This window comes from Plecotus auritus (genome assembly GCF_963455305.1).
Source record: "Plecotus auritus genome assembly, chromosome: 5".
In the NCBI taxonomy this organism is placed as follows: domain Eukaryota; kingdom Metazoa; phylum Chordata; class Mammalia; order Chiroptera; family Vespertilionidae; genus Plecotus; species Plecotus auritus.
The window spans coordinates 1,317,130-1,344,812 of record NC_137776.1 but is presented as its reverse complement, the minus strand read 5'-3'; the positions used below and the strand labels follow the sequence as shown (position 1 = coordinate 1,344,812).

Below are 27,683 nucleotides of genomic sequence, written 5' to 3'. Positions count from 1 at the left end.
TGGGGGCACCTCTTCTGGTTCCCTTTACACGCGAACGTCCCTTCAGCCGTGGGCAAACGATGGCCCGCGGGCCGGATCCGGCTGTTCTACCCGGTTCTCTTGCTCTCCCCTCCGCTCCTTTACTTTGAATTTATATTAGTTCACACCAACACTCCATCCATGCTTTTGTTCCGGCCCTCCGGTCCAGTTTAAGAACCCATGGTGGCTCTCGAGTCAGAAAGTTTGCCCACCCCTGGGTCTAGTTTCTCACAGCACCCCGACATAACCCACGATGGGAACTGGACTCCAACGAGAGACACAGGAAAGAAAGAGACGCCGCGGGCCAGCAGATGTCATCGCCCTCCAACGACCAGGTCCGTGTTTTAGGAAGAGCCACACGCCCGCGGGGCCGCCCAGGACGAGCGTGAACTTGGAGGGGGATGGGGTCCCGCCTGGCACAGCCCGTGGCCCCAGGCCCTCCTGCAGCCCGAGCCCTGGCCCCGCAGGCCCTCGGCGGCTCCCAGTGCGGCTCTGGGTGTGAGCCCAGTGAGAAGCCTCCTCTTCTTCCCCCCCCCGCAACTCAGGTGGGCCTGGGGATCCCCAGAACACGCCTCTCCTCCAGGGGCGGGAGGCACGGCACCTGTGCCCGGTCTGGGCGTTGCTGGTCAGTGCGGAACGCGGCGGCTGGCTGCCTCACCTGTGGGTGCCCCACCTGTGGGTGCCTCACCTGTGGGTGCCCCACCTGTGGGTGCCCCACCTGTGGGTGCCTGAGCCCTGGGTGCCTCATCTGTGGGTGCCTGAGCCCTGGGTGCTTCAGCCCCGGGTGCCCATCTTGGGAAGGCCATCTCTCCCAGGGGTGGGCAAACTTTTTGACTCCAGGGCCACCATGGGTTCTTAAACTGGACCGGAGGGCCGGAACTAAAGCATGGATGGAGTGTTTGTGTGAACTAATATAAATTCAAAGTAAAGGAGCGGAGGGGAGGGCAAGAGAACCGGATAGAACAGCCGGATCCGGCCCGCGGGCCGCAGTTTGCCCACGGCTGTCTCGGGCTCAGCCACGTCCCTCTGACTAACGCGAAGGCCCATCCTTCGGCGTCTTTCAACGGATGGGCCGTGCGTCTCCCTGTGGCTCTCCTGCTGGTCCGCAGGGACGAGAAATGAAGCCGTTTTGCCCCCAAGGAAGGAAAAGGGGGACCTGCTTCAGCATCGGCCTTCGGGGAAATGTTTAGGAAAACGGGATGAGTTGATTTTAATCAGAAGAGGTTTATTTAGGACCCGGGATCGGAGCTCAGGGCGGAAAACGTAAGTATGGACAGCTGCGCGTGCTCACAGGGAATTCTTTGCCGAGATGAAGTGAGATGGGACGGACAGCGACACATTTCTTCCAGAACTGGGGGCGGGGTGGGGGTGTCGCTAAGGCTACAAGCATTTTGAGAAAGAACTTCCTTTCCCCATGAAACTGAAGCTGTTTTTCTCAAACATCTCTTGTGAATAGTAACAGAAAAAAACCTAGACACACCTGATATCCCGAAGCGTTTCTGAGTCTCGGGGAAGTGGCGTTTCTTTTTTATTTAGCTCAACATTTTGGAAAAAAACCGCAGTGTTTATTTCCTTTAGCTCCACACACCCTGTTTGTTTTTTAATGTTCCTAAGAAACATCACTGATTTATTAACTTTTTTAATTCAAGTTTAATGGCCTTTTAGTGACAGAATTTTTGTCAATAAAAGGCGTGTCTCAGGATCGATTTTAGCTTCCGTGTGTCAGAGTTGAACTGAAGGTGAGCTCGGTGGGGTCTCTCTCTCTCCACATCGGTGTGACGTTTTCCTGGACAGCTGAGCTCATGCCACTTTTGAGGGAAGGAAAAGGAGATTTTAAAATAAAACTTCACTATCAGCCCTGGCCGGTGTGGCTCAGTGGATAGAGTGTCGGCCTGCGGACGGAAGGGGTTCGATTCCGGTCAAGGGCATGGACCTTGGTGGCGGGCACATCCCCAGTGGGAGGTGTGCAGGAGGCAGCTGATGGATGTTTCTCTCTCATCGATGTTTCTAACTCTCTATCCCTCTCCCTTCCTCTCTGTAAAAAATCAATAAAATATATTTAAAAAAAATTTAATACCAGAGCCTCCATTTCTCCGATTTCTAAATAACCAATCATCACCTTAGCGTCTGTTCCGGAGTTTTCCTCTCTAGCAACCAAGCCGCTTCCTGGCCATCTCAGGTGAGTGTGGGTTGCCTTGGGGCTGATGCGCTGTCCACGCTGTTTAGCTGTTTATGGCGACAACAAGGAAAGGCTGCTTGACCTCTGACCTCCAGAAAGACAGCCGTCGGAACACGGTCCCGTGGTGTCCGGGGCGGGCAGAGGGCACAGAACGGAGATTTCACGGTCGACGCCTGGGCACAGTTTCACTCCCGCTGCTGCCCGGGGCACCCTCGGAGCGGGGCCACCCTTCCCGGGGAAGCACCCTGGGGGTGCCCCTGTCACAACGTCCTTCGGAAGGGAGCTGGGTTGGGGGGCTGCCGGGCCACCGTGTCCAGACAACGAACTCCGTGCGGCTGGTTCACGTCGCGAACACGTGGGTGCTCAGGGTCAGGCGGGGAACGAGGGAGAAGCGGGGAACGAGGGAGAAGCGGGGCCACAGCATCCCCGGCACCCCCCCTCCCTCCCCACCGGGCCGTTTCCGGTTCATGTTCTCTCTGCTCAGGGCCTGCGGGGCCAGTGGGTCTCACCTCCTCAAGGTCACAGGGGACCAGCCGGCTGGCTCAGGGGTGAGCGCGACCCAGGAACCAGGAGGTCACGGTGGATCCCGGTGGGGGGCCCAGGCCCGGGTTGTGGCTCCAGCCCCAGCGGGGGGCATGGAGGAGGCGGCCCATCCGTGATTCTCTCTCATCATGGATGTTTCTCTCTCCCTCTCCCTTCCTCTCTGAAATCAATAAAAATATATTAAAAAAAAAAAAGAAGTTCCTACTGCAATTCCCTCCGGAAGCAAGAAGGAGCAGCCCCGAGCGGGGACCCCACCCCCCGGGCGCTAATTGATGGGGAGCAGGGGGCGTTCCTCCCGCTTCTTCCAGATGTTCGTTTTGCTGTCCCTCTTGGCGAGGGGGGCTCGGCCCCGCTTCCTCGTGGGGGAGGTGCTGCTGGCGTCCAGGTCCTCTGCGGCGGCCCTCCTCCCGGGGGCCTCGTGGGCGGCGGGGTGCTCGGGGACGGGCCCCCCGCCGTCCAGCACGTGCCTGAGCGCGGGGTCCTCGGGGGAGCAGACGGCCGTGCCGCTCTCGCTGCTGCTCAGGTCCAGGTCCTCCAGGTAGAGCACGCGGGGCGCCGCCGCGCCCTTGACGAAGGTCCTCTCCCGCTCCAGCCGGCGGCCGGCGTGCAGCTCGTTCATGTCCACGCCCGAGTCCAGGCTGGCGTCGTTGCTGCGGCCGCGCCGGCCCCGCTTCAGGTCGATGAAGGAGTGCCGCACCGGGGCCACCGGCTTGCCGTCCAGCGACACGAACCAGGCGCGGGGGTGCGGGCAGGGCTGCGCCTTGCTCAGCTCCAGCAGCGTCTGCTCCGAGATGCCCTGCAGCTCCGAGGAGAAGGGCGCCACCACCACGGCCTCGTTCAGCGTGCCGGGCACCGACACCGACTCCAGCAGGCTGCTGGGGTAGCGGCCCCACGCGGGGGCCGGGGGCGGCGGCAGGCTCGGCGGGCCCTCGCGCGGGGCGCCCTCCTCCCGGGCCGCGGGCGGGGCGTGCCCCCCGGGCATCTTGGGCAGCGTCTGGGCGAAGGCCTCCCCGCGGCCCGGCTCCAGCAGCGGCCCGTAGACCGGCGGCCCCTTCCTGGGCAGCGTGGCCGCCTTGGCCGCGCGGAGCTGCTCCGGGGAGAAGAGGTCGGCGCCCTGCAGGATGGCGAGGGGCTGGCCGTAGAGGTGCAGCAGTTGCTCGGGGAGCGGGGCGCGCCCGTAGCCCTCCTGGGGGCCCGCGAGGTGCCGCTCCTCCTCCTCCTCCTCCTCCTCCTGGGCGGCCCCCCGCGAGGCCAGGCTGCTGGGGGCGTGGGCCGGCTGCCGGGCCCCCCCGTGGGCCTCCGAGGCCGGCGTCGGGGTTCTGGAGTAGGAATTCGGATGGGCGGACAGGAAGGAGACGTCCTCCCCGTAGAGTCTAAAATGGTCCCGCGTCCTCACCACGGCCACGCGCTCCTCCGCCTCCGCCTGGGCCAGGCCGGGCCTCTGCGGGCTGCACGCGGGGCTCCTGGCGCCGCCCCTGTCCTCGGCTCTCAGGGCGGCCTTGACGGAGCCGATGTGGTGGATGTGCGTGGTGGACGTGGTCTGGTCCCTCCGGAGGGCCTCCAGCTTGGTGACGGTCCTGTCCCTCTTCTGGGGAGGCCCACACCTGTCCCTGGGGGGGGGGGAGACAGAGGGTCAGCAGCCAGCCCACCACACGGACATCCCACGGGCGATGCTGGTGGACGGGCTCCCTTCTAGTTCACTACCTTCTGTTTAATTGTACGGAGGAACCCTCCACGCCTAGACCACACTTGGTCACACACAGCACGCGTGCCGCTCCTGTGAGCGGGGGAGTGGGGTTCGCGCCCACGTACCTGCAGTAGCACAGCAGCACCGCGAAGAAACCCACGACGATGACGATCGTGCCCCCCAGGATGGCCGTCAGGAACACCGTGTGGTAAGCAGCCATGTCCCTGGGGTCTCCGCTGGCGCCCGCACCTGAGCGGTTCCGTGCAAACCAGCAAACAAAGGGAACGGAAATACACGCGTCATTATTATTATTTTGTCATCCTCCCCTGCGGCTGCGTTCTCACTGATTTCCTGAGAGAAGGCTCCGTAAGATCGATTATAAAAACAGGTTTCTAGATTGACCACGGGCCCCTCCGCAGCTCCAGCTCGGTCACCAGCCCGTCACAGGCGCCACCTCGGATTGGACAGGAACACCCACCTCCGGACAGGTGTTGGGAGAGAAGGGGTCACCATATCCAAGCCCCCCCGTTTAGAAACCAGGGAAACAGACTCAGAGGGGTCGGGGCCTATTTCAGACCCCCCCGCCCGGTCAGTGCCTGCAAAGGCAGCGACACGCAAGCTGCCCCCGTGTGCCTGGCAGGGCCCAGCGCTCCCGGCCGGATCCGCCCGCAGCAGGAGGAGGAGCAGGAGCAGCAGGAGCAGCAGCAGCAGCAGACAGGATGGAGGTCAGACTCAGTGGACCCTCCCTTCTCCTTCAGCACCTGATCCACAGTCTTTTCCACACAGAAGCGCAGACCAAGCGTCCGCCTATTTCAGAAAGCACCCAGCTCTTACAGCTCCTAAGGTCACCTGTAAGTTGGTTGTTTCTGGTGTCTGTTTAGGGGAGGGGACACTTCTCTCTAAGTCACAAAGCAAACTGATGAACGGAGCCGGTCCAGAGACATGGATGCACGGAACAGATGCGGGATCTCGGGAGGAAGGTGGGGAGGGTGGCGGGTGGGAGGTGATCAACCAAAGCCCTTGTATGCGTACATGCGTGGCCCATATAGAAAACAGACAATAGGGTGGTGAAGGCCTGGGGCAGGGGCGGGCTAGAAGGGGTCAATGGCAGAAAAAAAGAGGACATATGTAATACTTTTCACAATAAAGAATTATTTAAAATATAATTATTTAAAATATAATATTATTTAAAATATTATATTTAAAATATAATAAGTAGCCCTAGCCGGTGTGGCTCAGTGGATAGAGCGTCGGCCTGCGACGGAAGGGTCCTGGGTTTGATTTGGGTCAAGGGCACAGGCCCGGGTGGTGGACTCGATCCCCAGTGGGGGGCGTGCAGGAGGCAGCCGATCCATGATTCTCTCTCATCATGGATGTTTCTACCCCTCTCTCCTTCTCCCTTCCTCTCTGAAATCGATAAAAATTATATATATATATATTAAAAAATAATGAAATAAAATAAAATAAAAATACCAAAAAAAAGGTATACTTCTCTACAAAGCCCAAGTGCTCCGCAGGCTGTTTTTATTAGACCTGAAATGACGTGGCGTTCGTTGAGGTGAAGAGTTACATTAAATATTAGCTGTTCTTTCCCATCAATATTTCGTCGTCGTTGCGAATCGGGAGCGGGATGCGGCCGGACAGCTGGCAAGGTGGCGTGGCATTTTGCATCGTGAAGGACAAAAGCGGCCTCCCTCTGGTTTCTGAACAACCGTGGCGTCAGCACTGAGGTCGGAGCAGCACAGAGAGAACAGCCCTCTGGCCGACATGGTGAAGGGCTTACCGTTCTCCCTGCGAAGACCACACGTCAGCTTCACTTGAAAAGAAGTCTCGTACGGTTTTACTGACCAATGTCACCCCGGTAAGTTCAATTTAAAAACAGTCTTGTTACGTGCACAGTTTAAAACGCAAAGACTGTCAATAAAACAGTGAAAGTTAAAACCTCTTTCTTTAATTTCAGAAAAACTGAGTCTTCAAATGGACAGACAGCCGTGATGAGTGCGACGACAGGGTGCCACGGAGAAAGGTGTGAGCATCACCCACGTCCCGGTCAGCGTGTGCGTCCCCGTTGGCGTGTGCATCCTGGTGGGCGTGTGCATCCTGGTGGGCATGTGTGTCCCTGTTGGTGTGTGCGTCCTGGTGGGCGTGTGCGTCCCCATTGGCGTGTGCGTCCTGGTGGGCGTGTGCGTCCTGGTGGGCGTGTGCGTCCTGGTGGGCGTGTGCATCCTGGTGGGCGTGTGCGTCCCGGTGGGCGTGTGCGTCCCAGTTGGCATGTGCATCCCGGTGGGCGTGTGCATCCACGTTGGCATGTGCATCCCAGTGGGCGTGTGCATCCCAGTTGGCGAGTGCATCCTGGTGGGCGTGTGCATCCCCGTTGGCGTGTGCGTCCCGGTGGGCGTGTGCGTCCTGGTCAGCGTGTGCGTTCCGGTGGGCGTGTGCATCTTGGTCGGCATGTGCGCTGGGACGGTCCTGTCCAGCCTGGAACAGCCGCCGCCGCAGCCTCCCAGCCGGGAGCCAGGCCCTCGGCCAGGATTAACTCTCTGGCACACGATTAGACGGAGGGATGACCTATGCATCCAACTTTCATTCTCCCCTAAACATCGCGGAAGCGGCACTGAAGGTTTTGCTTTGCTTTGTCTTTGGAGATTGCAAACCCACAATTACAGGAGGAGGAGGAGGTGGGAGACAAGAGCAGATGCTGAAGGCCGGGAAGTTGCCTTGGCAACACTGGCTTCAGGGAAGCCCCACCCCGAGGGCCCAGGGGCAGCAGGCCTGGTGCAGCCAGTCCACCCTGCAGCAGGCTAGAAGGGTTTTCTTTATTCAAGAAGATTCAGCCCGGCCGGCTGGCTCAGGGGTTGAATGTCAGCCTATGAACCAGGAGGTCAGGGTTCGATTCCTGATCAGGGCACGTGCCCGGGGTTGTGAGCTCGACCTCCAGTATGGGGCGTACAGGAGGCAGCTGACCCACGATTCTCTCTTATCATTGATGTTCCTATCTCTCTCTCCCTCCCCCTTCCTCTCTGAAATCAAGAAAAATATTTTTAAAATAAATAAATAAAACGTTTTTTTTTAAAAAAGACGATTTAATGGCTAAAATATGCAGTGCTTGAGTCTTTTGAGAGTCTCACAACTCCAGGGGACCTGTCGGATTTCCTTAGGTACAAGAGATGTCACTGGATGCCATGTTCCATCTAGAAACATGAGATGCTCCTTCCTCCTGGAACCTGAATCGAGCACGCCTCGTGGGCCGTCCTTGGGTTCTGTCCACCTCTGCCCCCCCACACGCAGGCCCATCTTCACGGTTATCCTCTGCCTTACCTGGGGAGCAGTCCGGGGACACTATTACCCGCAGCCCTTCCTCCCCCAGGGCTGTGCTCAGGACCCCCGCCCAGGCCCCCCGAATTCTCCATCCCCGGGAGGCCAGGAACCGTGTGAGGACAGGACTGCGGAGGTGAGTCAGCCATCGCGAGGCAGAGCCAGTGACGGCGTCAGGGGGGCCTGAGCCGGGGCCGGGACTCCTGCCTCCTGGCACCGGCTTCCTCGGCCTCCCCAGCACCCGCGGACTCCCCGCGCCCTCACCTTGTCTTCATCACCCAGAGCCTGTGCCCCTCCGGGTAACCGGATGCTCTCTCTGAGTCTGGGTAGAACGTACTCCCAGAAAGCGAACTCAGAAAAGAGAGTCATCGCGGCCTTCAGAAGCCTGGGTGCGCGAGGGAACCAGCCGCGTAACGTGCGTCTAACCCTGTCAATGCCGGAGGAGGAGGAACGGGTGGTTCAGAAGTCCTGCCTGACACCATCCAGCCAGATGCCCTGACCCCACTTGTAGCCTCTGGCACCGTAACATTGTTCCTGGTTTATCAGCAGGGGGTTGGTTATCTGTCACCTGTTCTGGGACTGATGTTTACAGAGAGGAAGGGAGAGGGATAGAGTTAGAAACATCGATGAGAGAGAAACATCCATCAGCTGCCTCCTGCACACCTCCCACTGGGGATGTGCCCGCAACCAAGATCCATGCCCTAGACCGGAATCGAACCTGGGACCCTTCAGTCCGCAGGCCGACGCTCTATCCCAGCCGTGGGCAAACTACGGCCCACGGGCCGGATCCGGCCCGTTCGGCTGTTCTATCCGGCCCGCGGAGCCGAAAGAGCGGAGGGTTCTCTTGCTCTCCCCTCCTTTCCTTCACCAGCAGCAGTGTTAACATGGCAACGTCGGGAAACACGGCCGCAGCTCCTTCTTCTGAGTGGGCGGGTTTATATCCCCCCCATTCAGTAGAAGGAACAACCTCTCCATCTTCCAGAGGCTCCTTGGAATGCCCGCGGACGCGTCCCCCGACATCACCCTGGGAATGCGGAGACACGTTATCGTGGTGATGGAGGGAGACACGCCCCTGGAGAGCACAGGATCAGAGCATTAGCTAAAAAGGAGACCAACAACACTGTTCCCACTGAAGTGGATGTTTTAAAGACCAAAAACCTTTCAACCCAGTCTACATTGCCATCTACATCTACGTCCCGGGCATCATTTGGAAGTTGCACTAAAGAAAATGTTTAATTTACTGTTTACACATTTTGTTCTTTTCTATTTGTTTTAGTTTTAAATTATTTTATTATATTTAAGTTCAATTTGAAAGGCTTTTGTACCTTTCCTTTGTTAGGCAATTTTATTTTGCCCATCTTCAATATAAGGTATGTTATTGTGCTATGATTCCTCCATTTTTTGAAGTTTCAAATTATAATAATTAGTGTTTACATTCTTCTTGTTAATATGTTTGAAATGAATAAAACTACTGAAATAAAAAAAAAAAAGACCGTACCCTTTTATGTAATGATGTTTACTTTGAATTTATATTAGTTCACACAAACACTCCATCCATGCTTTTGTTCCGGCCCTCCGGTCCAGTTTAAGAACGCATTGTGGCCTTCGAGTCAAAAAGTTTGCCCACCCCTGCTCTATCCACTGAGCCACACCGGTGAGGGCTCTGCTGATTGTTTTTACCTGCTGATTGCTTTTATCTTGTCTTTACTACTCAACCAGCAGTCACAACCTTTCGGATCTCGGGGACCACCGGTTGGCGACCACTGTACTCGACGACAGGGAATGACTGTCTTTTTCTACCTCTGTTCAACTCCCCTGTCTGTAGCCACGGTTTTGAGCACATATATTCTTAGCAACTATTTAGCTGAGTTATCATATCAAGACGACAAGAACTCTGTTATTCGCCGAGATGTATGAGAGAAAGCTGTAATTGCGATGTTCATGTCTTATATGGAAACTAGAGGCCCCATGCACGGTGGGGTCCCTCGGCCTGGCCTGCGGGGATCGGGCCAAAACCGGCTCTCGGACATCCCCCGAGGGGTCCCGGATTGCGAGAGGGCGTTTCTCGGATGATGCACCCCGGAATTGAGCTCCCTCCTCTCTGGTTATGGGTGCGTCACCCAAGAACCGCAGCTGCCAAGCCACCACAGCTCGGCAGCTCCTACATTGAGCGTCTGCCCCCTGGTGGTCAGTGCATGTCATAGCTACCGGTGGGACCGTCTGCCCCCTGGTGGTCATTGTGCGTTATAGCTACTGGTCAGATGGTCAAACGTTCAGACGGTCACTTAGGCTTTTATACATATAGATGTTCTCTGATCTACTGATGGTGTTCCCTTAGAAAATTTAACTCCTGCCACATCCAATCTAATAAAAGAGTGATATGCAAATTAACCATCACTCAGCTATACCCACAAGCCATGCCCACCAGCCAATCAGGAGTGAGTATGCAAATTAACCCAACCAAGATGGTAGTTAATTTGCATATCCAGGAGTAGAGCGAAGACTGGAGACAGGGTAGAAGGAAGCCAAGCGTTGCAGAATGGAGTGAAGCTATGGAGAAGGGAGGGAAACAGGCGGGGCAGGGGAGAAGGGAGAGAAGTAGGGGGGGCAGGGGAGAAGGGAGGGAAGCAGGCGGGGTGGGGAGAAGGGAGGGAAGCAGGGGGGGCGGGGGAGAAGGGAGGGAAGCAGGCGGGGTGGGGGAGAAGGGAGGGAAGCAGGCGGGCGGGGGAGAAGGGAGGGAAGCAGGCGGGTGGGGGAAAAGGGAGGGAAGCAGGCGGGCGGGGGAGAAGGGAGGGAAGCAGGCGGGCGGGGGAGAAGGGAGGGAAGCAGGGGGGGCGGGGGAGAAGGGAGGGAAGCAGGGGGGGCGGGGGAGAAGGGAGGGAAGCAGGGGGGGCGGGGAAGAAGGGAGGGAAGCAGGCGGGCGGGGGAGAAGGGAGGGAAGCAGGCGGGCGGGGAAGAAGGGAGGGAAGCAGGGGGGGGCGGGGGAGAAGGGAGGGAAGCAGGTGGGGTGGGGGAGAAGGGAGGGAAGGAGGGGGTCGGGGAGAAGGGAGGGAAGCAGGGGGGGCGGGGGAGAAGGGAGGGAAGCAGGAGGGGTGGGGAGAAGGGAGGGAAGCAGGGGGGGCGGGGGAGAAGGGAGGGAAGCAGGCGGGGCGGGGAGAAGGGAGGGAAGCAGGCGGGCGGGGGAGAAGGGAGGGAAGCAGGGGGGCGGGGGAGAAGGGAGGGAAGCAGGAGGGGTGGGGAGAAGGGAGGGAAGCAGGCGGGCGGGGGAGAAGGGAGGGAAGCAGGAGGGGTGGGGAGAAGGGAGGGAAGCAGGCGGGTGGGGGAGAAGGGAGGGAAGCAGGGGGGCGGGGGAGAAGGGAGGGAAGCAGGCGGGGCGGGGGAGAAGGGAGGGAAGCAGGCGGACGGGGGAGAAGGGAGGGAAGCAGGGGGGGCGGGGGAGAAGGGAGGGAAGCAGGTGGGGTGGGGGAGAAGGGAGGGAAGGAGGGGGTCGGGGAGAAGGGAGGGAAGCAGGGGGGGCGGGGGAGAAGGGAGGGAAGCAGGAGGGGTGGGGAGAAGGGAGGGAAGCAGGCGGGCGGGGGAGAAGGGAGGGAAGCAGGCGGGGTGGGGGAGAAGGGAGGGAAGCAGGGGGGGCGGGGGAGAAGGGAGGGAAGCAGGGGGGGCGGGGGAGAAGGGAGGGAAGCAGGGGGGGCGGGGGAGAGGGAGGGAAGCAGGGGGGGCGGGGGAGAAGGGAGGGAAGCAGGGGGGGCGGGGGAGAAGGGAGGGAAGCAGGGGGGGTGGGGGAGAGGGAGGGAAGCAGGGGGGGTGGGGGAGAAGGGAGGGAAGAAGGCGGGCGGGGGAGAAGGGAGGGAAGCAGGGGGGGTGGGGAGAAGGGAGGGAAGCAGGGGGGGTGGGGGAGAAGGGAGGGAAGCAGGGGGGGTGGGGGAGAGGGAGGGAAGCAGGGGGGGTGGGGGAGAAGGGAGGGAAGCAGGGGGGGCGGGGGAGAAGGGAGGGAAGCAGGGGGGGTGGGGGAGAGGGAGGGAAGCAGGGGGGGTGGGGGAGAAGGGAGGGAAGAAGGCGGGCGGGGGAGAAGGGAGGGAAGCAGGGGGGGTGGGGAGAAGGGAGGGAAGCAGGGGGGGTGGGGGAGAAGGGAGGGAAGCAGGGGGGGTGGGGGAGAGGGAGGGAAGCAGGGGGGGTGGGGGAGAAGGGAGGGAAGCAGGGGGGGTGGGGGAGAAGGGAGGGAAGCAGGGGGGGTGGGGAGAAGGGAGGGAAGCAGGCGGGCGGGGGAGAAGGGAGGGAAGCAGGGGGGGCGGGGGAGAAGGGAGGGAAGCAGGGGGGGCGGGGGAGAAGGGAGGGAAGCAGGGGGGCGGGGGAGAAGGGAGGGAAGCAGGGGGGGCGGGGGAGAAGGGAGGGAAGCAGGCGGGGCGGGGGAGAAGGGAGGGAAGCAGGGGGGGCGGGGGAGAAGGGAGGGAAGCAGGGGGGGCGGGGGAGAAGGGAGGGAAGCAGGGGGGGCGGGGGAGAAGGGAGGGAAGCAGGGGGGGCGGGGGAGAAGGGAGGGAAGCAGGGGGGGTGGGGAGAAGGGAGGAAATCTTCCTACAATGGGCCCCTACTCTACTATAAAGACCTGGGTCGCTTAAAAAAAGAGAAAGGAACGACAGAGAGAGACAGAGAGAGAGAGAGAGAGAGAGAGAGAGAGAGAGAGAGAAAGACTTGACCCGAACAGACTTCCCGTTCACCAGCTATCGTAGCTCCGAGAGGCCTTCGAGTTCACGGAGCCCAACTTCTCTCATGAACGTGAAGCGCGCGAAGCGGAGACCCAGGCCCGGGAGCCATCGCGTGCTGCCCCGCGGGGAGCGCGATGCTCATGACGAGGTCGGGGGTGTCAGTGCCCGTGCGGCTGCCGGGTCGTGTGTTTAATCACGTTCTCTTCCATGTTTACAAACCTCTCGTTCCTGGAAGCGGAGCTGCTATCCAGTAGCCCAGGTGCGGCGCGTCGTATGTCCAAATTAAATGGTTGTGATGGTCCTTGACGGTGCCCCGGCCGTGGCTGATCCAAGTACCTGGAGGGAAAGGTGAGGAACACGCCACACGGTTAGCCTCTGTCGCTCTCGTCCCAGCTGACAGAGTGTGCTGATGGTCACGCACAGAGTCGCCGGCAGGGCTTCTTCAGAAATTACGAAAACCGTAGCGATATGTCACCAGGGGATAAGATACACGTCGTACGTTACACGGCACGGCAGTACCTATGATAATGAGACGTTCAACAAAGTAATGGGAATGATTTGTTACGGCTACACAAAATAAAATCATCGCAAATAAATACAGGATGTTTCAGGAAATCGTAACTCTCCAGATAGCGTTTAAATGGTGCCTATTGAGCCCAAACCGGTGTGGCTCAGTGGATAGAGCGTCGGCCTGCGGACTGAAGGGTCCCGGGTTCGATTCCGGTCAAGGGCATGGACCTTGGTTGCGGGCACATCCCCAGTGGGAGGTGTGCAGGAGACAGCTGATCGATGTTTCTCTCTCATCGATGTTTCTAACTCTCTATCCCTCCCCCTTCCTCTCTGTAAAAAATCAATAAAATATATTTAATAAATAAATAAGTAAATAAATAAATAAATTGTGCCTATTCAGCCCGGCCGGCATGGCTCAGGGGTTGAGTGTTGACCTATGAACCAGGAGGTCAGGGTTCAATTCCCGGTCAGGGCACAGGCCCGGGTTGTGGGCTCGATCCCCAGTGGGGGGCGTGCAGGAGGCAGCCGATCCATGATTCTCTCTCATCATTGACGTTTTACCTCTCTCTCCCTCTGCCTTCCTCTCTGACATCAATACACATAGATTTAAACGGTGCCTATTGAGATTATCTTAAGGATGTGAGTCGTGAAATCCAACCTTATCAGCAGGTGGTTGGTTATCTGTCGCCTGTTTGGGAATTCCCATTAAGCAGGGATAGTGTATGCAGTGTTTGCAAAGGTGATATAAATCAACCCAAAAATTCTTTCTGCTGGAAGGTGCAGCAGAGACAAAGGCCTTTGCCAGAAGGAGTCGCCTGAAGTCAGGACTCAAACAAGAAGATCTTCTTCTTCCAAGTGATTTCAAACCACCGCTCACTCAACGTGCGGGAAACTGAGGCCCGAGTAAGGGGTCTGCTCAGAAACCACGCCGGTGAGTGGGCTGTTTTCCATACGAGGAGGCCTTGTGAGTTACTTTATTCCACGTGGAGACAGAGAAACTTCACTTGTCAACGACACTTCAACGAAGCTGAAATGAAAGCGCAGCGAGATCTGCTCCTACGATCAAACATCCACAAGCAAAGCGTTCAGAACATCGCGCTCTCGTCCTGAACGGTGTGGCTCAGTGGATAGAGCGTCGGCCTGCGGACTGAAAGGTCCCGGGTTCGATTCCGGTCAAGGGCATGTACCTTGGTTGCGGGCACATCCCCAGTAGGAGGTGTGCAGGAGGCAGCTGATCGATGTTTCTCTCTCATCGATGTTTCTAGCTCTCTCTCCCTCTCCCTTCCTCTCTGTAAAAAATCAATAAAATGTATTTAAAAAAAATAAAAATAAAAAAAAATAAAAAAAAGAACGTCGCGCTCTCGTCACACACCTGTGTCCATGTCGAACGTCCAGGCAGGGACGTGGTCCCCCGCCCTCACGTCCTGGGTGCGGAGAAGCGGGAGAGAAAGCTGAACGGAGCCGGCCACCTGGAGTTCCCTGCCCCCCGAATAGATCTTCACACACACCGCGGCGAGGGGCGTCAGCTCGATGCTTTCAAACCCTGAAAAGAGAGGCCATGTATTAAAATCTTCCATAAAACACGGGTTGTAGGTACATATCAGCAACATTCATGTGGGCCCAAATACCTAGTTCCTCTCGTTCAGCCAGAGCTGTCCATCCCTGACACGTCTCATCCATTGGATGAGGATGAACAGAAGGTCAGGTTATAAAAAGACGAGTGCAGCCGAAACCAGTGTGGCTCAGTGGATAGAGCGTCGGCCTGCGGACTGAGGGGTCCCGGGTTCAATTCCGGTCAAGGGCACGTACCTTGGTTGCGGGCACATCCCCAGTGGGAGGTGTGCAGGAGGCAGCTGATCGATGTCTCTCTCTCATCGATGTTTCTAGCTCTCTCTCCCTCTCCCTTCCTCTCTGTAACATATCAATAAAATATATTTAAAAAAAAAAAAAAAAGACGAGTGCAAATTTCTCTAAATCGCATTTCCATTTTTAAACGTCTTTTTTAATTTACAAGGTCACAATAATCATTACTACTTTCGACACCTGTCTTGACCTCTTCTAGGTAAAATTTGGAACAGGGCGTGCAGAAGGCATTGTTTAACCTTTCTCCCCCTGCACACGGGGGATCGAGTGCTGGTAGCATCTTAACCACGGGGCTGTGTTTCAGAGGTGCCAGGCGCACCCCGGAGCGGCAGCGAGCGTCCACCCTACGTCGCTGTGACAGCTCTGATGAGAGGCTGGGGTACGTTCTTCTACAGGTGACCGTCCTGTGTACAAGGAGACAGCACCTGACTTATCCAGAGTGATCCCGGACGTGTACACAAAACCGTCCGTCTTCAAGAACTGCTGCAGGACGGTCAGGTAGCCGGTCAGGTTGCTGAAGTGGTGGCTGTCCGGGAGGGTGATGAAGGCTTTTGAAAACTGAACACTTGGCTGAGATTTGGCCTCTGGAAGAAGAAAAAAAAACAAAACACAACCTGATCCATTTAGGTTTCCCGCCTTAGGGTCCACGTGACTCGTCACTGGACACGTGCAGTGCTCATAATAACCGCTTCGACCGGGTACTTGTCAGCCGCGGAAAAAGCGTTATACTTACCCGCTAGTTTTCCAGTAATTAAAACGGTGTCTTCAAATAGCCATATATTGGCTTGGCTTTGCGGGAACAGCGAAAGTGTCACTGATGAATAGACTGCGAAACATAGCACAATCGAAAGACGTTATTGAGCCTGGGGGGGGGGGGGAGGGAGGGGGAGGCAGACATGCATGGGTCTGCTCCAGCAAGGCCCTAAAAAGGGGTAAAAAAGCAAACTGTGAGCCAGGCCGGTGGGGCTGTGCGTCTACCTATGAGCCAGGAGGTCAGGGTTTGGTTCCCGGTCAGGGCACATGCGTGGGTGGCGGGCTCAATCCCCACTGTGGGGTGTGCAGGAGGCAGCCGGTCCATGATTCTCTCTCATCATGGATGTTTCCATCTCTCTCTCCCTCTCCCTTCCTCTCAGAAATCAATCCTATCTAATAAAAGAGTAATATGCAAATTGACCATCACTCCAACACACAAGATGGCTGCCCCCATGTGGTCAAAGATCCTGCCCCCATGTGGACACAAGATGGCCACCACAAGATGGCCAGCAGGGGAGGGCAGTTGTGGGTGATCAGGCCAGCAGGGGAGGGCAGTTGTGGGTGATCAGGCCTGCAGGGGAGGGCAGTTGGGGGGGACCAGGCCTGCAGGGGAGGGCAGTTAGGGGCAAACAGGCTGGCAGGGGAGCAGTTAGGCATCCATCAGGCTGGCAGGGGAGTGGTTAGGGGGTGATCAGGCTGGCAGGCAGAAGTGGTTAGGGGCAATCAGGAAGGCAGGCAGGCGAGCAATTGGGAGCCAGCAGTCCTGGATTGTGAGAGGGATGTCCCAGATTGGAGAGGGTGCAGGCTGGGCTGAGGGACACCCACCCCCCGCCCCGTGCATGAATTCCGTGCACCGGGCCTCTAGTACAAATGTATCTGGAAGGAAAAGAAAAGGGCACTCCTTTCTAACCCACGTTACACTGGCCACGCAGACATTCCTGCGCGGTAACCAGAACCCCAGGCCCCGCAGAGAGGGCGCGGCTGGGATGGGGACCCCGCCCCGCGCTTACTTGGCATCCGGCCGGGCCTCCAGGCCAGCGGGGCCAGCACGTAGCCGACCTTGTGCGCCAGGATGCTGAGGCCCAGGCCCGGCGCGTAGGGCACGCGGATCAGCGCGGCGCCGTGGCTCCCGGTCACGGTGGAATTCGTCTTCGTGTGGTTGACAAACACCTCGACCGCCGCCCGGCTCAGGGGCTGGCGGCTGATGATGTCATTCACCTGGACCTTCAGCGTGAACACAGACCCTGGGGGGAAGCGGCGGAGAGCGGCCTCAGACCCTGGAGCGCGTGTCCCCGGCGTCGACACGCCTCCAGGCCCGCGGGCGGCCGGGCAAGCGGCTGGGAAACGCGGGGGGCAGGGATGTGTGAGTGGATCCACGGGAGGCGGCGGGAAACCTCCCGGCAGATTCAATGCTTCCTAAAACTCCACGCATGCGAGGGGCTCCGAAGCCCTCTCTATGCGGGTTACAGGGAGTCTGGGGGTCACACCACTGTCTCCTCAAGGAATGTGTGCCTGTGACCGTCGTGGTGAGCCTAAACCAGGGGTGGGCAAACTTTCTGACTCGAGGGCCACCATGGGTTCTTAACCTGGACCGGAGGGCCGGAACAAAAGCATGGATGGAGTGTTTGTGTGAACGAATATAAATTCAAAGTAAAGGAGCGGAGGGGAGAGCAAGAGAACGGATAGAACAGCCGGATCCGGCCCGCGGGCCGTCATTTGCCCAAGGCTGGCCAAACCCTCAGACAGGAACAGCGGCGTCAGGAGGGCGGGGAGGGTTCCCTTTCTCCCGATGCTCAGCCATGGCTCCCGCCCCAATGGGAGGTGTGACGCTCGGGAAACTGAAAGGCCGGAGTGTCTGTGACAAGGTGGGCTCTAACCCAAAGGTACCCGCGCGGCCCGCTTGGTGCAGAAAACGGTTACGTGTGGGGGACAAGTAGCGGCTGCTCGAGTCCAAACGGGTCCCCGGCCGCCTGCCCCCACCCCCCAGACACGGGCCTGGGCCACCAGCATGTAGCATCTCGTGACGGGGCCGGAGAGACTTTGCCAGGACTTCGAAACGGGAGTAAAGACACACAGAGGCTAAGAGACAATGGAAAAAATCAAACACGACCAAAAACAAAACAAACTAACAAAAAAACGGCCGGCGTGGATCCATGGCTGAGCATCGACCTAGAAACCAGGAGGTCAGGGTTCAATTCCTGGCCAGGGCACAGGCCCGGGTTGTGGGCTCGATCCCCAGTGTGGGGCGTGCAGGGGGCAGGTGACCCATGATTCTCTCTCATCACTGATGTTTCTATCGCTCTCTCCCTCTCCCTTCCTCTCTAAAATCAATGAAAATATATTTAATTTAAAAAAAGATACACTCAGAGGCTCAGGCTGCTGGAGCTGAACCAGCCGTGGGCAAACGACGGCCCGCGGGCCGGATCTGGCTGTTCTATCCGGTTCTCTTGCTCTTCCCTCCGCTCCTTTACTTTGAATTTATATTCGTTCACACAAACACTCCATCCATGCTTTGGTTCCGGCCCTCCGGTCCAGTTTAAGAACCCATGGTGGCCCTCGAGTCCAAAAGTTTGCCCACCCCTGACTGAACCCTCTGAGACTCTGTGAGCCCCTACCCACGGGGTTCCCACATTCCTGGTCCCCCTCCTTCCACAAGCTGGAGGTGCAGCTGCTGAGCTGCGAGCCTGATCATCCCTCCCAAATCCCTCTGTTCCTTGTCCTCCGAGTCAGAGGCGGCTGCCGGCTTCCAAAGCAAGAACCTGAACGACGTCGGGAAGAACCTACACACGGGATGTTCGCTGGGCCGCTCCGACCCGAGGGCAAAGGCAGGGAGGACAGTGTTCCCCACCAAGGCTATGGCGCCCAGGAGACGGAGAGGGCACGCAGCGAAGGGTGAGGGGACCAGGGCTCGTCCCGATGGCAACCCGATCTCCCACCATGGCCCTCCTCAGCTTTTACCCCAGGATAAGGAACGCGCTTGTCAACACAGAGACTCGTGTATGAACGTGGACAGCAGCTTCGTCTTTGATAGCAGGAACTTAGACCCCCAAAACGTCCATCCACCGATGAGCAGGTAAACCTTGGTGGGACCACACAAGGTCCTGGGTTCGGCAACGAAACGGAACCTTCTACCAACACACAACGGCAAGGAGGACGCTCACAATAACCACGCTTAGTGAAAGAATACCAACTACAGAGAGCACGTATTGTATGGGTCCATGTACAAAATTCTAGAAAATTCCACCTGTTTTATAGTGACAATAATTGCCGAAACCGGTGTGGCTCAGTGGATAGAGCGTCGGCCTGCGGACTGAAGGGTCCCGGGTTCGGTTCCGGTCAAGGGCATGTACCTTGGCTGCGGGCATGTCCCCAGTGGGGGGTGTGCAGGAGGCAGCTGATCGATGTTTCTAACTCTCTATCCCTCTCCCTTCCTTTCTGTAAAAAATCAATAAAATACATTAAAAAAAATAATAATTGGGTCAGTGGTTGGTTCAGGAAGGATGGAGAGATGGGGGCGGGGGGTGGTGACCAGGAAACTTTGGGGGTGATGAGTGTATTCACCACCTTGGTGGTGGTGATACTTTGAAGAACGTTTATATGTCAAAACGTGTCCAATTATATCGCAATAAAGCTGCCCTTTATTTATTTTTTTAAAATATATTTTATTGATTTTTTACAGAGAGGAAGGGAGAGGGATAGAGTTAGAAACATCGACGAGAGAGAAACATCGATCAGCCGCCTCCTGCACACCTCCCACTGGGGATGTGCCCGCAACCAAGGTCCATGCCCTTGACCGGAATCGAACCCGGGACCCTTCAGTCCGCAGGCCGACGCTCTATCCACTGAGCCACACTTCGGAGCCTCTGGGTTTGTGGGCACACCCCATGTGCTGTAGAAGGTCAGCTCACCCCGGGTCTTAAAAACCCCGCCGGTGCCAGCTGCTCCGTCCTGGTGAAGCGCGGCTGCCGAAATCAGACGCTAGGGCTGGCGCGGAGGCTGGGACTGGTTTGTGGGCTGCTTTCTAAAACCTCCCCTGCAGGATGGAGGTTTCCTATTTCACACGCGGTCATAATAATATTCACGTCATACAGGTGCTGAGAAAGCGAAAACCGAAGTCAGAACAGGTGACCTGTGAAGGTCACACCTCGGCGACCCACTCGTCTTCCCTCTGGGGACCCCACGCCTGGGCCTCAGGTCACCTTACAGACCCAGGACACTCGCCGGCCTGAGAGGAGCTCAGAGTGGAGAAAACGACTGATATGTGTGTGATACACACGCGTGCACGCAGACACACACACACACACACACACACACACGCACGCACAGCCCAGGTCCAGAGCTAGAAACTTCAGACAACAATTCAGCAGTGAAACTGTCCAGGTTCATCTGACACACTCCCGCCAGGCGTCTCCCGCCCCGTCTCCCACCCCATCTCCCGCCGGCCCCGCAGCTCAACTGCCCAGAGAAGAAGGAAGACCCGCAGATGAACAGCCGGATCCCTGACTCCAGTCCCAGCCACACGTCCCTCCCAGCCCCGCGTCCCTCCCAGCCCACGTCCCTCCCAGCCCACGTCCCTCCCAGCCACACGTCCCTGCACTCCAGTCCCAGCGTCCCAGCCACACGTCCCTCCCAGCCACACGTCCCTCCACTCCAGTCCCAGCCCACGTCCCTCCCAGCCCACGTCCCTCCACTCCAGTCCCAGCCCACGTCCCTCCCAGCCCACGTCCCTCCACTCCAGTCCCAGCCCACGTCCCTCCCAGCCCACGTCCCTCCACTCCAGTCCCAGCCCACGTCCCTCCCAGCCCACGTCCCTCCACTCCAGTCCCAGCCCACGTCCCTCCAAGCCCACGTCCCTCCCAGCCCACGTCCCTCCCAGCCCACGTCCCTCCCAGCCCACGTCCCTCCCAGCCCACGTCCCTCCAAGCCCACGTCCCTCCCAGCCCACGTCCCTCCCAGCCCACGTCCCTCCCAGCCCACCTCCCTCCCAGCCCACGTCCCTCCCAGCCCACGTCCCCCCAGCCCACGTCCCTCCCAGCCCACGTCCCCCCCAGCCCACGTCCCCCCCAGCCCACGTCCCTCCCAGCCCACGTCCCTCCCAGCCCACGTCCCTCCGGGAGAAGCCTCCGGGGTCCGGTTTCATCACTGTTTACCAGCTCACCGCCTCCTCCTGCGCAGGCGGCCCCAGAGCTGAGGGGGGTGCCCATTCGCTGGCCCCCCCGTCCCTCACCCCCCCCGTCCCTCACCTCCTGCCTCCGCACCCTCCCGCCTCCGCCTGGGCGGTGCAGCCTCACACAAGCAGCAGCAAAAGCGGCATTAAAATCAAAACAAAGCCGAACCCTCGGCGGAAAGCCTGGTCCAAACAATTCCAGGGGCGCAAACAGCTCGTCTCCCCCTTAAAGGGAAACACGACAAAGGATGACCTGCCGTGGCTTAGAAGAGGACGCTCCGGAGACTGTGCTCGCGTGGGACCAGGGCACAGCCTCCGGCCGCCAGGAGCACCCACACCCACACCCCCATCCCCGCCAGGTCTCCCTCAGAGCCCCTCCCCCGCCAGGTCTCCCTCCCTCAGAGCCCCTCCCCCTCCAGGTCTCCCTCCCTCAGAGCCCCTCCCCCTCCAGGCCTCCCTCCCTCAGAGCCCCTCCCCCTCTAGGCCTCCCTCCCTCAGAGCCCCTCCCCCTCCAGGTCTCCCCACCTCAGAGTCCCTCCCCCCAGGTCTCCCCCCCTCAGAGCCCCTCCCCCTCCAGGCCTCCCTCCCCCTCCAGGTCTCCCCCCCTCAGAGCCCCTCCCCCTCAGAGCCCCTCCCCCTCCAGGTCTCCCTCAGAGCCCCTCCCCCTCCAGGTCTCCCTCCCCTTCCAGGTCTCCCTCCCTCAGGGTCCCTCCCCCTCCAGGTCTCCCTCCCTCAGAGCCCCTCCCCCTCCAGGTCTCCCTCCCCCTCCAGGTCTCCCTCCCTCAGAGCCCCTCCCCCTCCAGGTCTCCCTCCCTCAGGGCCCCTCCCCCTCCAGGTCTCCCTCCCTCAGGGTCCCTCCCCCTCCAGGTCTCCCTCCCTCAGAGCCCCTCCCCCTCCAGGTCTCCCTCCCTCAGAGCCCCTCCCCCTCCGGGTCTCCCTCCCTCAGAGCCCCTCCCCCTCCGGGTCTCCCTCCCCCTCCAGGTCTCCCTCCCTCAGAGCCCCTCCCCCTCCAGGTCTCCCTCCCTCAGAGCCCCTCCCCCTCCAGGTCTCCCTCCCTCAGGGTCCCTCCCCCTCCAGGTCTCCCTCCCTCAGAGCCCCTCCCCCTCCAGGTCTCCCTCCCTCAGAGCCCCTCCCCCTCCGGGTCTCCCTCCCTCAGAGCCCCTCCCCCCCCAGGTCTCCCTCCCTCAGAGCCCCTCCCCCCCCAGGTCTCCCTCCCTCAGAGCCCCTGGGGCATCTGGACAGGCAGAGTCTGTGGTTACAGACGTGATTTTCCACCCCAGGGGCACCTGTACCCTGACGACACGCCCCTCCCCACTGCATGTCCAGCTTCCCAGGCACACAGCACGCTCCCTGTCACTTGATCACAACCATCACGGCGTGCCCGCCTGACCTTCTTCTCCGTGTGTCACCCTGGTTTAAAAAGGGCCGACAGCCAATGGCGTCACCAGCACCCTCAGGAACAGACCATCTAACGTGGAGAGAAGAGAAACTAAGACCCACACCCACGAGCAAGGCCTGAAGCTGCTGGAGAGCCGCGCGCTCAGCACAGGACGGACGCGCGGACCGAGCGAGGTGGCGAGACTCCCAGACCCGCACGGTCACAGGGAGGGGGTGCCGAGGGGGCCTGAGAAAGCCATCAGCGGGCACCGCGTCCCGGTGGGGCCACACGAGCCAGGCCGGCGGCCCGCGTGCGGCGAGGGCTGAGAACGCGGCCAGACCCCGAGCCGGCCGTGCTGGGCTCACGCGGGACAACCCCATGCCCGTCAGGAGCACGGGACCCCTCTCCTCTGCAGCCACACTGTGGGTGTCGGCCAGCCCGCGGGGAACCGCTTCTTCCCGGTTTCTCTGCGGAACGAGCCTCTTCTCCGCGGCGTCCAGGCACCTTCACAGCCTCGTGTTCCCACAACACGTTCCTCCCTGGACACAGGATGCCTGTGTGTCCCGGTGAAGGCCTGGGGGGGGGGGGGGCGGGGGGGGGCGCCCTGGGGAGAGAGGGGCGTCTGTAACTCGTCCCACAACAAAGACACGTTGCCAAACCTGCCCCAGCGCTAACCAACGAAGGAAGACACCGTGGACTCCTGTTTCCCCCATAAACACACGGAGCTTGACCCGCAGGGACACCAAACGTGGACATCAGCCACGTCCACACCACATTCAAGGGCCGCACCGAGGTCACCCGTTCTGATGAGAAGCGACGGACAAGCGGAGGAAACGTCCCTGCTGAGTGACAGCTGTTTGCTGGGCCACCTGGCCGGGGGGGGGGGGGGGGGGGGCGCCACGGAGGACTTGGAGCAAATGGCCCTGCTGCCCCGTCACACGGCCCCCATCACACCGCCCCCTGTCGCACCACCCTCCCCCGTCACACCACCCTCCCCCGTCACACCGCCCTCCCCCGTCACACCGCCCCCCTGTCATACACACCCCCATCACACTGCCCCCCCGTCACACTGCCCCCCCGTCACACTGCCCCACCCCCCGTCATACACACCCCCGTCACACCGCCCCACACCCCCATCACACTGCCCCCCCCGCCACACTGCCCCACCCCCCCGTCATACACACCCCCGTCACACCGCCCTCCCCCGTCACACCGCCCCCGTCATACACACCCCCATCACACTGCCCCCCCCGTCACACTGCCCCCCCGTCACACTGCCCCACCCCCCCGTCATACACACCCCCGTCACACCGCCCCACACCCCCATCACACTGCCCCCCCCGCCACACTGCCCCACCCCCCCGTCATACACACCCCCGTCACACCGCCCCCCGTCACACCGCCCCCCCCTCACACCGCGCCCCCCCCCCCCCGCCCGTCACACCAGCCCCGTGAAACCACTGTTGTCCCTGAATAGACAGCACCTTCCGTAGCAGGGCCTCTAACCACCGTCTTTTACGCCGCTAGGGGAAGGTCAAAGGTTGCTCCTGAGCCTCCGTTTCTCAGAGTGCCCGCCTTAAAATAACCAACACCCCAAAAGGCATGCTTTGGGGGGCACGCTCGGCTCCCCCTGGGCACTTACCTACAACCAGGAACCTGCACACTGTGCACCCACTTTGACAGCGACGTGTCGTCCAGGACACACGGAAAATGCAGACGCCATTCGGAGCCCAGCGACCCGTTTCTCTGCTGCACCCGTTCTCCCCCGCCGACCCCTTCTGTCCACCCCCCCCCAGGCCTTGCCCACCCAGCCATCCGTGCCCCTGGGTTCCGCACAGATGCTAACCCAGCCGTGGGCAAACCACGGCCCGCGGGCCGGATCCGGCCCGTTCGGCTGTTCTATCCGGTTCTCTTGCTCTCCCCTCCGCTCCTTTACTTTGAATTTATATTAGTTCACACAAACACTCCATCCATGCTTTTGCTCCAGCCCTCCGGTCCAGTTTAAGAACCCATGGTGGCCCTCGAGTCAAAAAGTTTGCCCACCCCTGTACCTCTTCCCCCCGCTCGCCCCCAACCCTCCCTCTGAGGTTCGTGAGAACTGCCAACAGCGTGGACAGACACAGGCTTTGAGGGGTTCAACAGGCGTCGAAGGAGAGCCCTTGGGGGGGGCGGTCACTGCGAAACAGCAAACCGTGGAGACGCCCGCTGCCCCCCCCCCCCCGGCTGGCTGTGCAGCGAACAGGATGCAGCAGGGAAATCGGATTAACCAGATGTGACCGTCCCCAAACATGAGGCCGAGTGAGGAAAACAAGACAAGACCCCGAAAAGCCACGTGAGACGTGGGCGCACGTCCGTCACGGTTTTCCAGCGGAAAGGCTGACCCATCTCCGACGCCCTCCCGTCCTGCGTGCACCCCGCCGCCCTCCAGGCCTTCGGGGCCGCGTCGCCCTCAGCGGCCGCCTCCAAAGCGCTCGGCCCTGCTCCTCCTCCTCCACTGCGAAGCCTGCAGTCACGGGCTCGTGACAGAGGTCAGAGGTCAGAGCTCACATTCCCGCGGCCACCCACGTGGACCCAGCTGCCGTATTCGCCTTGGCCACCCATGCCAATCAGTGCCACCCAGGCCGATCCAGAGGCGAAGCCCCACCGGGGGGCCCACCCACTCAGGAGCTGCCCCCGTGGTCCCCGCCCGAGCCCAGGTCAGCTCCTCCCTGCCCCGCCCGCCCCCACCACAAACGGACGCCCCCCGAAGCCAAGCCCTTCGCTCGGGGTCAGTGCGAGGCCCGAGATCATCCCAAACCGCGTGCTGTGTTTCCGCCCAACCACCCTCCCGGCCAGCCGTGGGCAAACTACGGCCCGCGGGCCGGATCCGGCTGTTCTATCCGGTTCTCTTGCTCTCCCCTCCGCTCCTTTCCTTTGAATTTATATCAGTTCACACAAACACTCCATCCATGCTTTTGTTCCGGCCCTCCGGTCCAGTTTAAGAACCCCTGGTGGCCCTCGAGTCAAAAAGTTTGCCCACGGCTGCTCCAGGCCTTGCTGTTCGTCTGCATTTTACTTTCATTTGGACGGAAAAGGCAGCAGGAGGAACTGGCCGTCGGCTCCTGATGGCTCCGTGGGGCTCCCGATGGGCTCCGTGGGGCTCCCGATGGGCTCCGTGGGGCCACAGTCCCCGGCGCCCCTGCCGCCGCCTTCGAGAAAGGACAGCGCCACCCCTTCCCCAGACGGACGGACGGACGTGGGGCGCCCCGTTCCCTCCTTCACCCCCTTTCCATCAGAACCCCGCCCCGTGTGATCTCAGCTGTCAGCGCCGTCCCCATCGGAAAACCTTCGCGGGGTTGGAGGCCGGGGGCCAGACCAACTGGAAAATTCCAAGGCCCGGACTTCCACGGGACCCCATTCCCCAGGCCTGACCCATACGCTCCTCCATCCGTTCACCCATCAGCCGTCCCATGAGGGCCGGAGTGACCGCAACACGAGAGAGAGGCCGTTCACTCCTCCCCGGATGTCGGTTCCGAAGAACCAACAGGACTTCGTCGGCTCTGCGGCAGGATCGAGTCCAAGAAGAGTGTGTGCGGGAGACTCACCATTTTAACAGGCAAACCAGCCGCGTCAGCAGGGCGCCGGGCCGGCAGGGAGGGGAGCCGCCAGCAGCTTGTCCTTTCCAGAGAAGGAACCCTGTCCCTCCCCTCCGACACAAGGTCCTCGGGGCCCGCCAGCCTCCGCGGGCTGTTTCTAGGCTGAGAATATTCTAGTCGGCGTTCAGGTTTTCTGGACGCAAAAAGAGAACTAGAAAGGCTGTTGCCATTCAGTCTCTCTTAAGGGCCCATCTGTCTTCTCAGCAGCACAAAAGGGACGATGTGATGAGAGACGCTGTCCCCCCCCCCCTCTCCCCCGCCCCCCGGCTGCTGGCTGTCCACCATGCTGCTCGTGTGTGTAGATAATGTTCCAAAGACAATGTTGACTCCACGTTGTTTTAAAAGAAAAACAGTTAAGCCCTGGCCGGTGTGGCTCAGTGGATAGAGCGTCGGCCTGCGGACTGAAGGGTCCCGGGTTCGATTCCGGTCAAGGGCATGTACCTTGGTTGCGGGCACATCCCCAGTAGGGAGTGTGCAGGAGGCAGCTGATCGATGTTTCTCTCTCATCGATGTTTCTAACTCTCTATCCCTCTCCCTTCCTCTCTGTAAAAAATCAATAAAATATATTTAAAAAAATAAATAAATAAAGAAGAGACAGGGCATTGGACCCAATGCCCGAACCCCAAGCCCGTGCTCTCGCCACCAAACCACACAGCCTAGCGCCCTCCCTGGTGAACCCACAGAACAGACAGAAACCAGGGCTCCGCCCGGAGGACCACAGCTGAGCCCCACGCCCCCCCGCACCCACCGGCCCCCCACCCCAAGGCCTCTCGTCCCCAAGGCCTTCCTTCTCCAGCCTCCCCCAGGAGTGGCCCAGCTTTTTTTTTTCTTTTTTTTAATATATTTTATTGATTGTTTACAGAGAGGAAGGGAAAGGGATAGAGAGCTAGAAACATCGATCAGCTGCCTCCTGCACACCTCCCACTGGGGATGTGCCCGCAACCAAGGTACATGCCCTTGACCGGGATCGAACCCGGGACCCTTCAGTCCGCAGGCCGACGCTCTAGCCACCGAGCCACACCGGTTTCGGCAGAGTCACCCAGCTTTTAAAGCGCCTCATAAGGTGTCTGACTGCCCCCCTTTATTATGGCAAAGAGAACTGTTACTTGGCAATTACGGAGGACGGAGGAGGAGGAGGACGGTTAGTCCAATGCCCTTGTTTGCCATGTCGATTTAAAACTTGTTTTTAAAGTCAGAGGCCCTGGGGCAGAGTCTGGAGGAGGAAAAAGGTTCCCGGTTGGGGTAAGGACGTCTCTGTGCTCTGTGAAGTGGCAGGAAGGGCGGTGAGAAGAGGGGAGGGCGAGAGGCAGCAGACCGTCCCGGCCCAGGAGGTGACAGAGCCGAGTGCGAACGGGAGACAAAAATAAAGGCGGCAGAAGGCAGGAGAGGGAAGAACTCGGCGCTCACAGTGCCCAGGGTGAGACCTGCGCATGGGCATGGCCACACCATGACTTCTTCCACCGCCGTGTTCGCACGGCCCCCCGCACGCCCCCCCCAGTACACACTGCGACCCCCTGCGGTCTCCTTGCCTTGCCCACACGGGTGCTCTCTGCCATCGGTGATCGAGTTTTGTTTAAAAAAATAAATAAATGGCCCGGCCGGTGTGGCTCAGTGGTTGAGCGTCCACCTAGGAACCAGGAGGTCACGGTTGGATTCCCGGTCGGGGCACAGGCCCGGGTTGCGGGCTCCATCCCCAGCGTGGGGCGTGCAGGAGGCAGCCGATCCGTGATTCTCTCTCATCACTCATGTTTCTCTCCCCCTCCCTCTCCCTTCCTCTCTGAAATCAATAAAATACGTTTTTTAGCCGAAACCGGTTTTGCTCAGTGGATAGAGCGTCGGCCTGCGGACTGAAAGGTCCCGGGTTCGATTCCGGTCAAGGGCATGTACCTTGGTTGCGGGCACGTCCCCAGTGGGAGGTGTGCAGGAGGCAGCTGA

The 27,683-nt window shown here is 59.7% G+C and overlaps 1 protein-coding gene across 1 annotated transcript in view; it reads right to left on the bottom strand.

Moving 5' to 3' along the window:
* Window positions 1–1,024: 1,024 nt before the first annotated feature.
* Window positions 1,025–27,683, bottom strand: part of FAM171B (family with sequence similarity 171 member B) — a 39,836-nt gene continuing 13,177 nt past the window's right edge. Inside the window, exons 2-8 of the mRNA XM_080669348.1 lie at window positions 16,579–16,812; window positions 15,549–15,641; window positions 15,241–15,399; window positions 14,325–14,495; window positions 12,662–12,778; window positions 4,553–4,676; window positions 1,025–4,350 (exon numbers count right to left, since the gene is read on the bottom strand). Of these exons, the coding sequence (XP_080525474.1) occupies window positions 3,006–4,350; window positions 4,553–4,676; window positions 12,662–12,778; window positions 14,325–14,495; window positions 15,241–15,399; window positions 15,549–15,641; window positions 16,579–16,812 (2,243 nt within the window). The 3' untranslated portion in view covers window positions 1,025–3,005. The remainder of the gene's footprint in view (window positions 4,351–4,552; window positions 4,677–12,661; window positions 12,779–14,324; window positions 14,496–15,240; window positions 15,400–15,548; window positions 15,642–16,578; window positions 16,813–27,683) is intronic.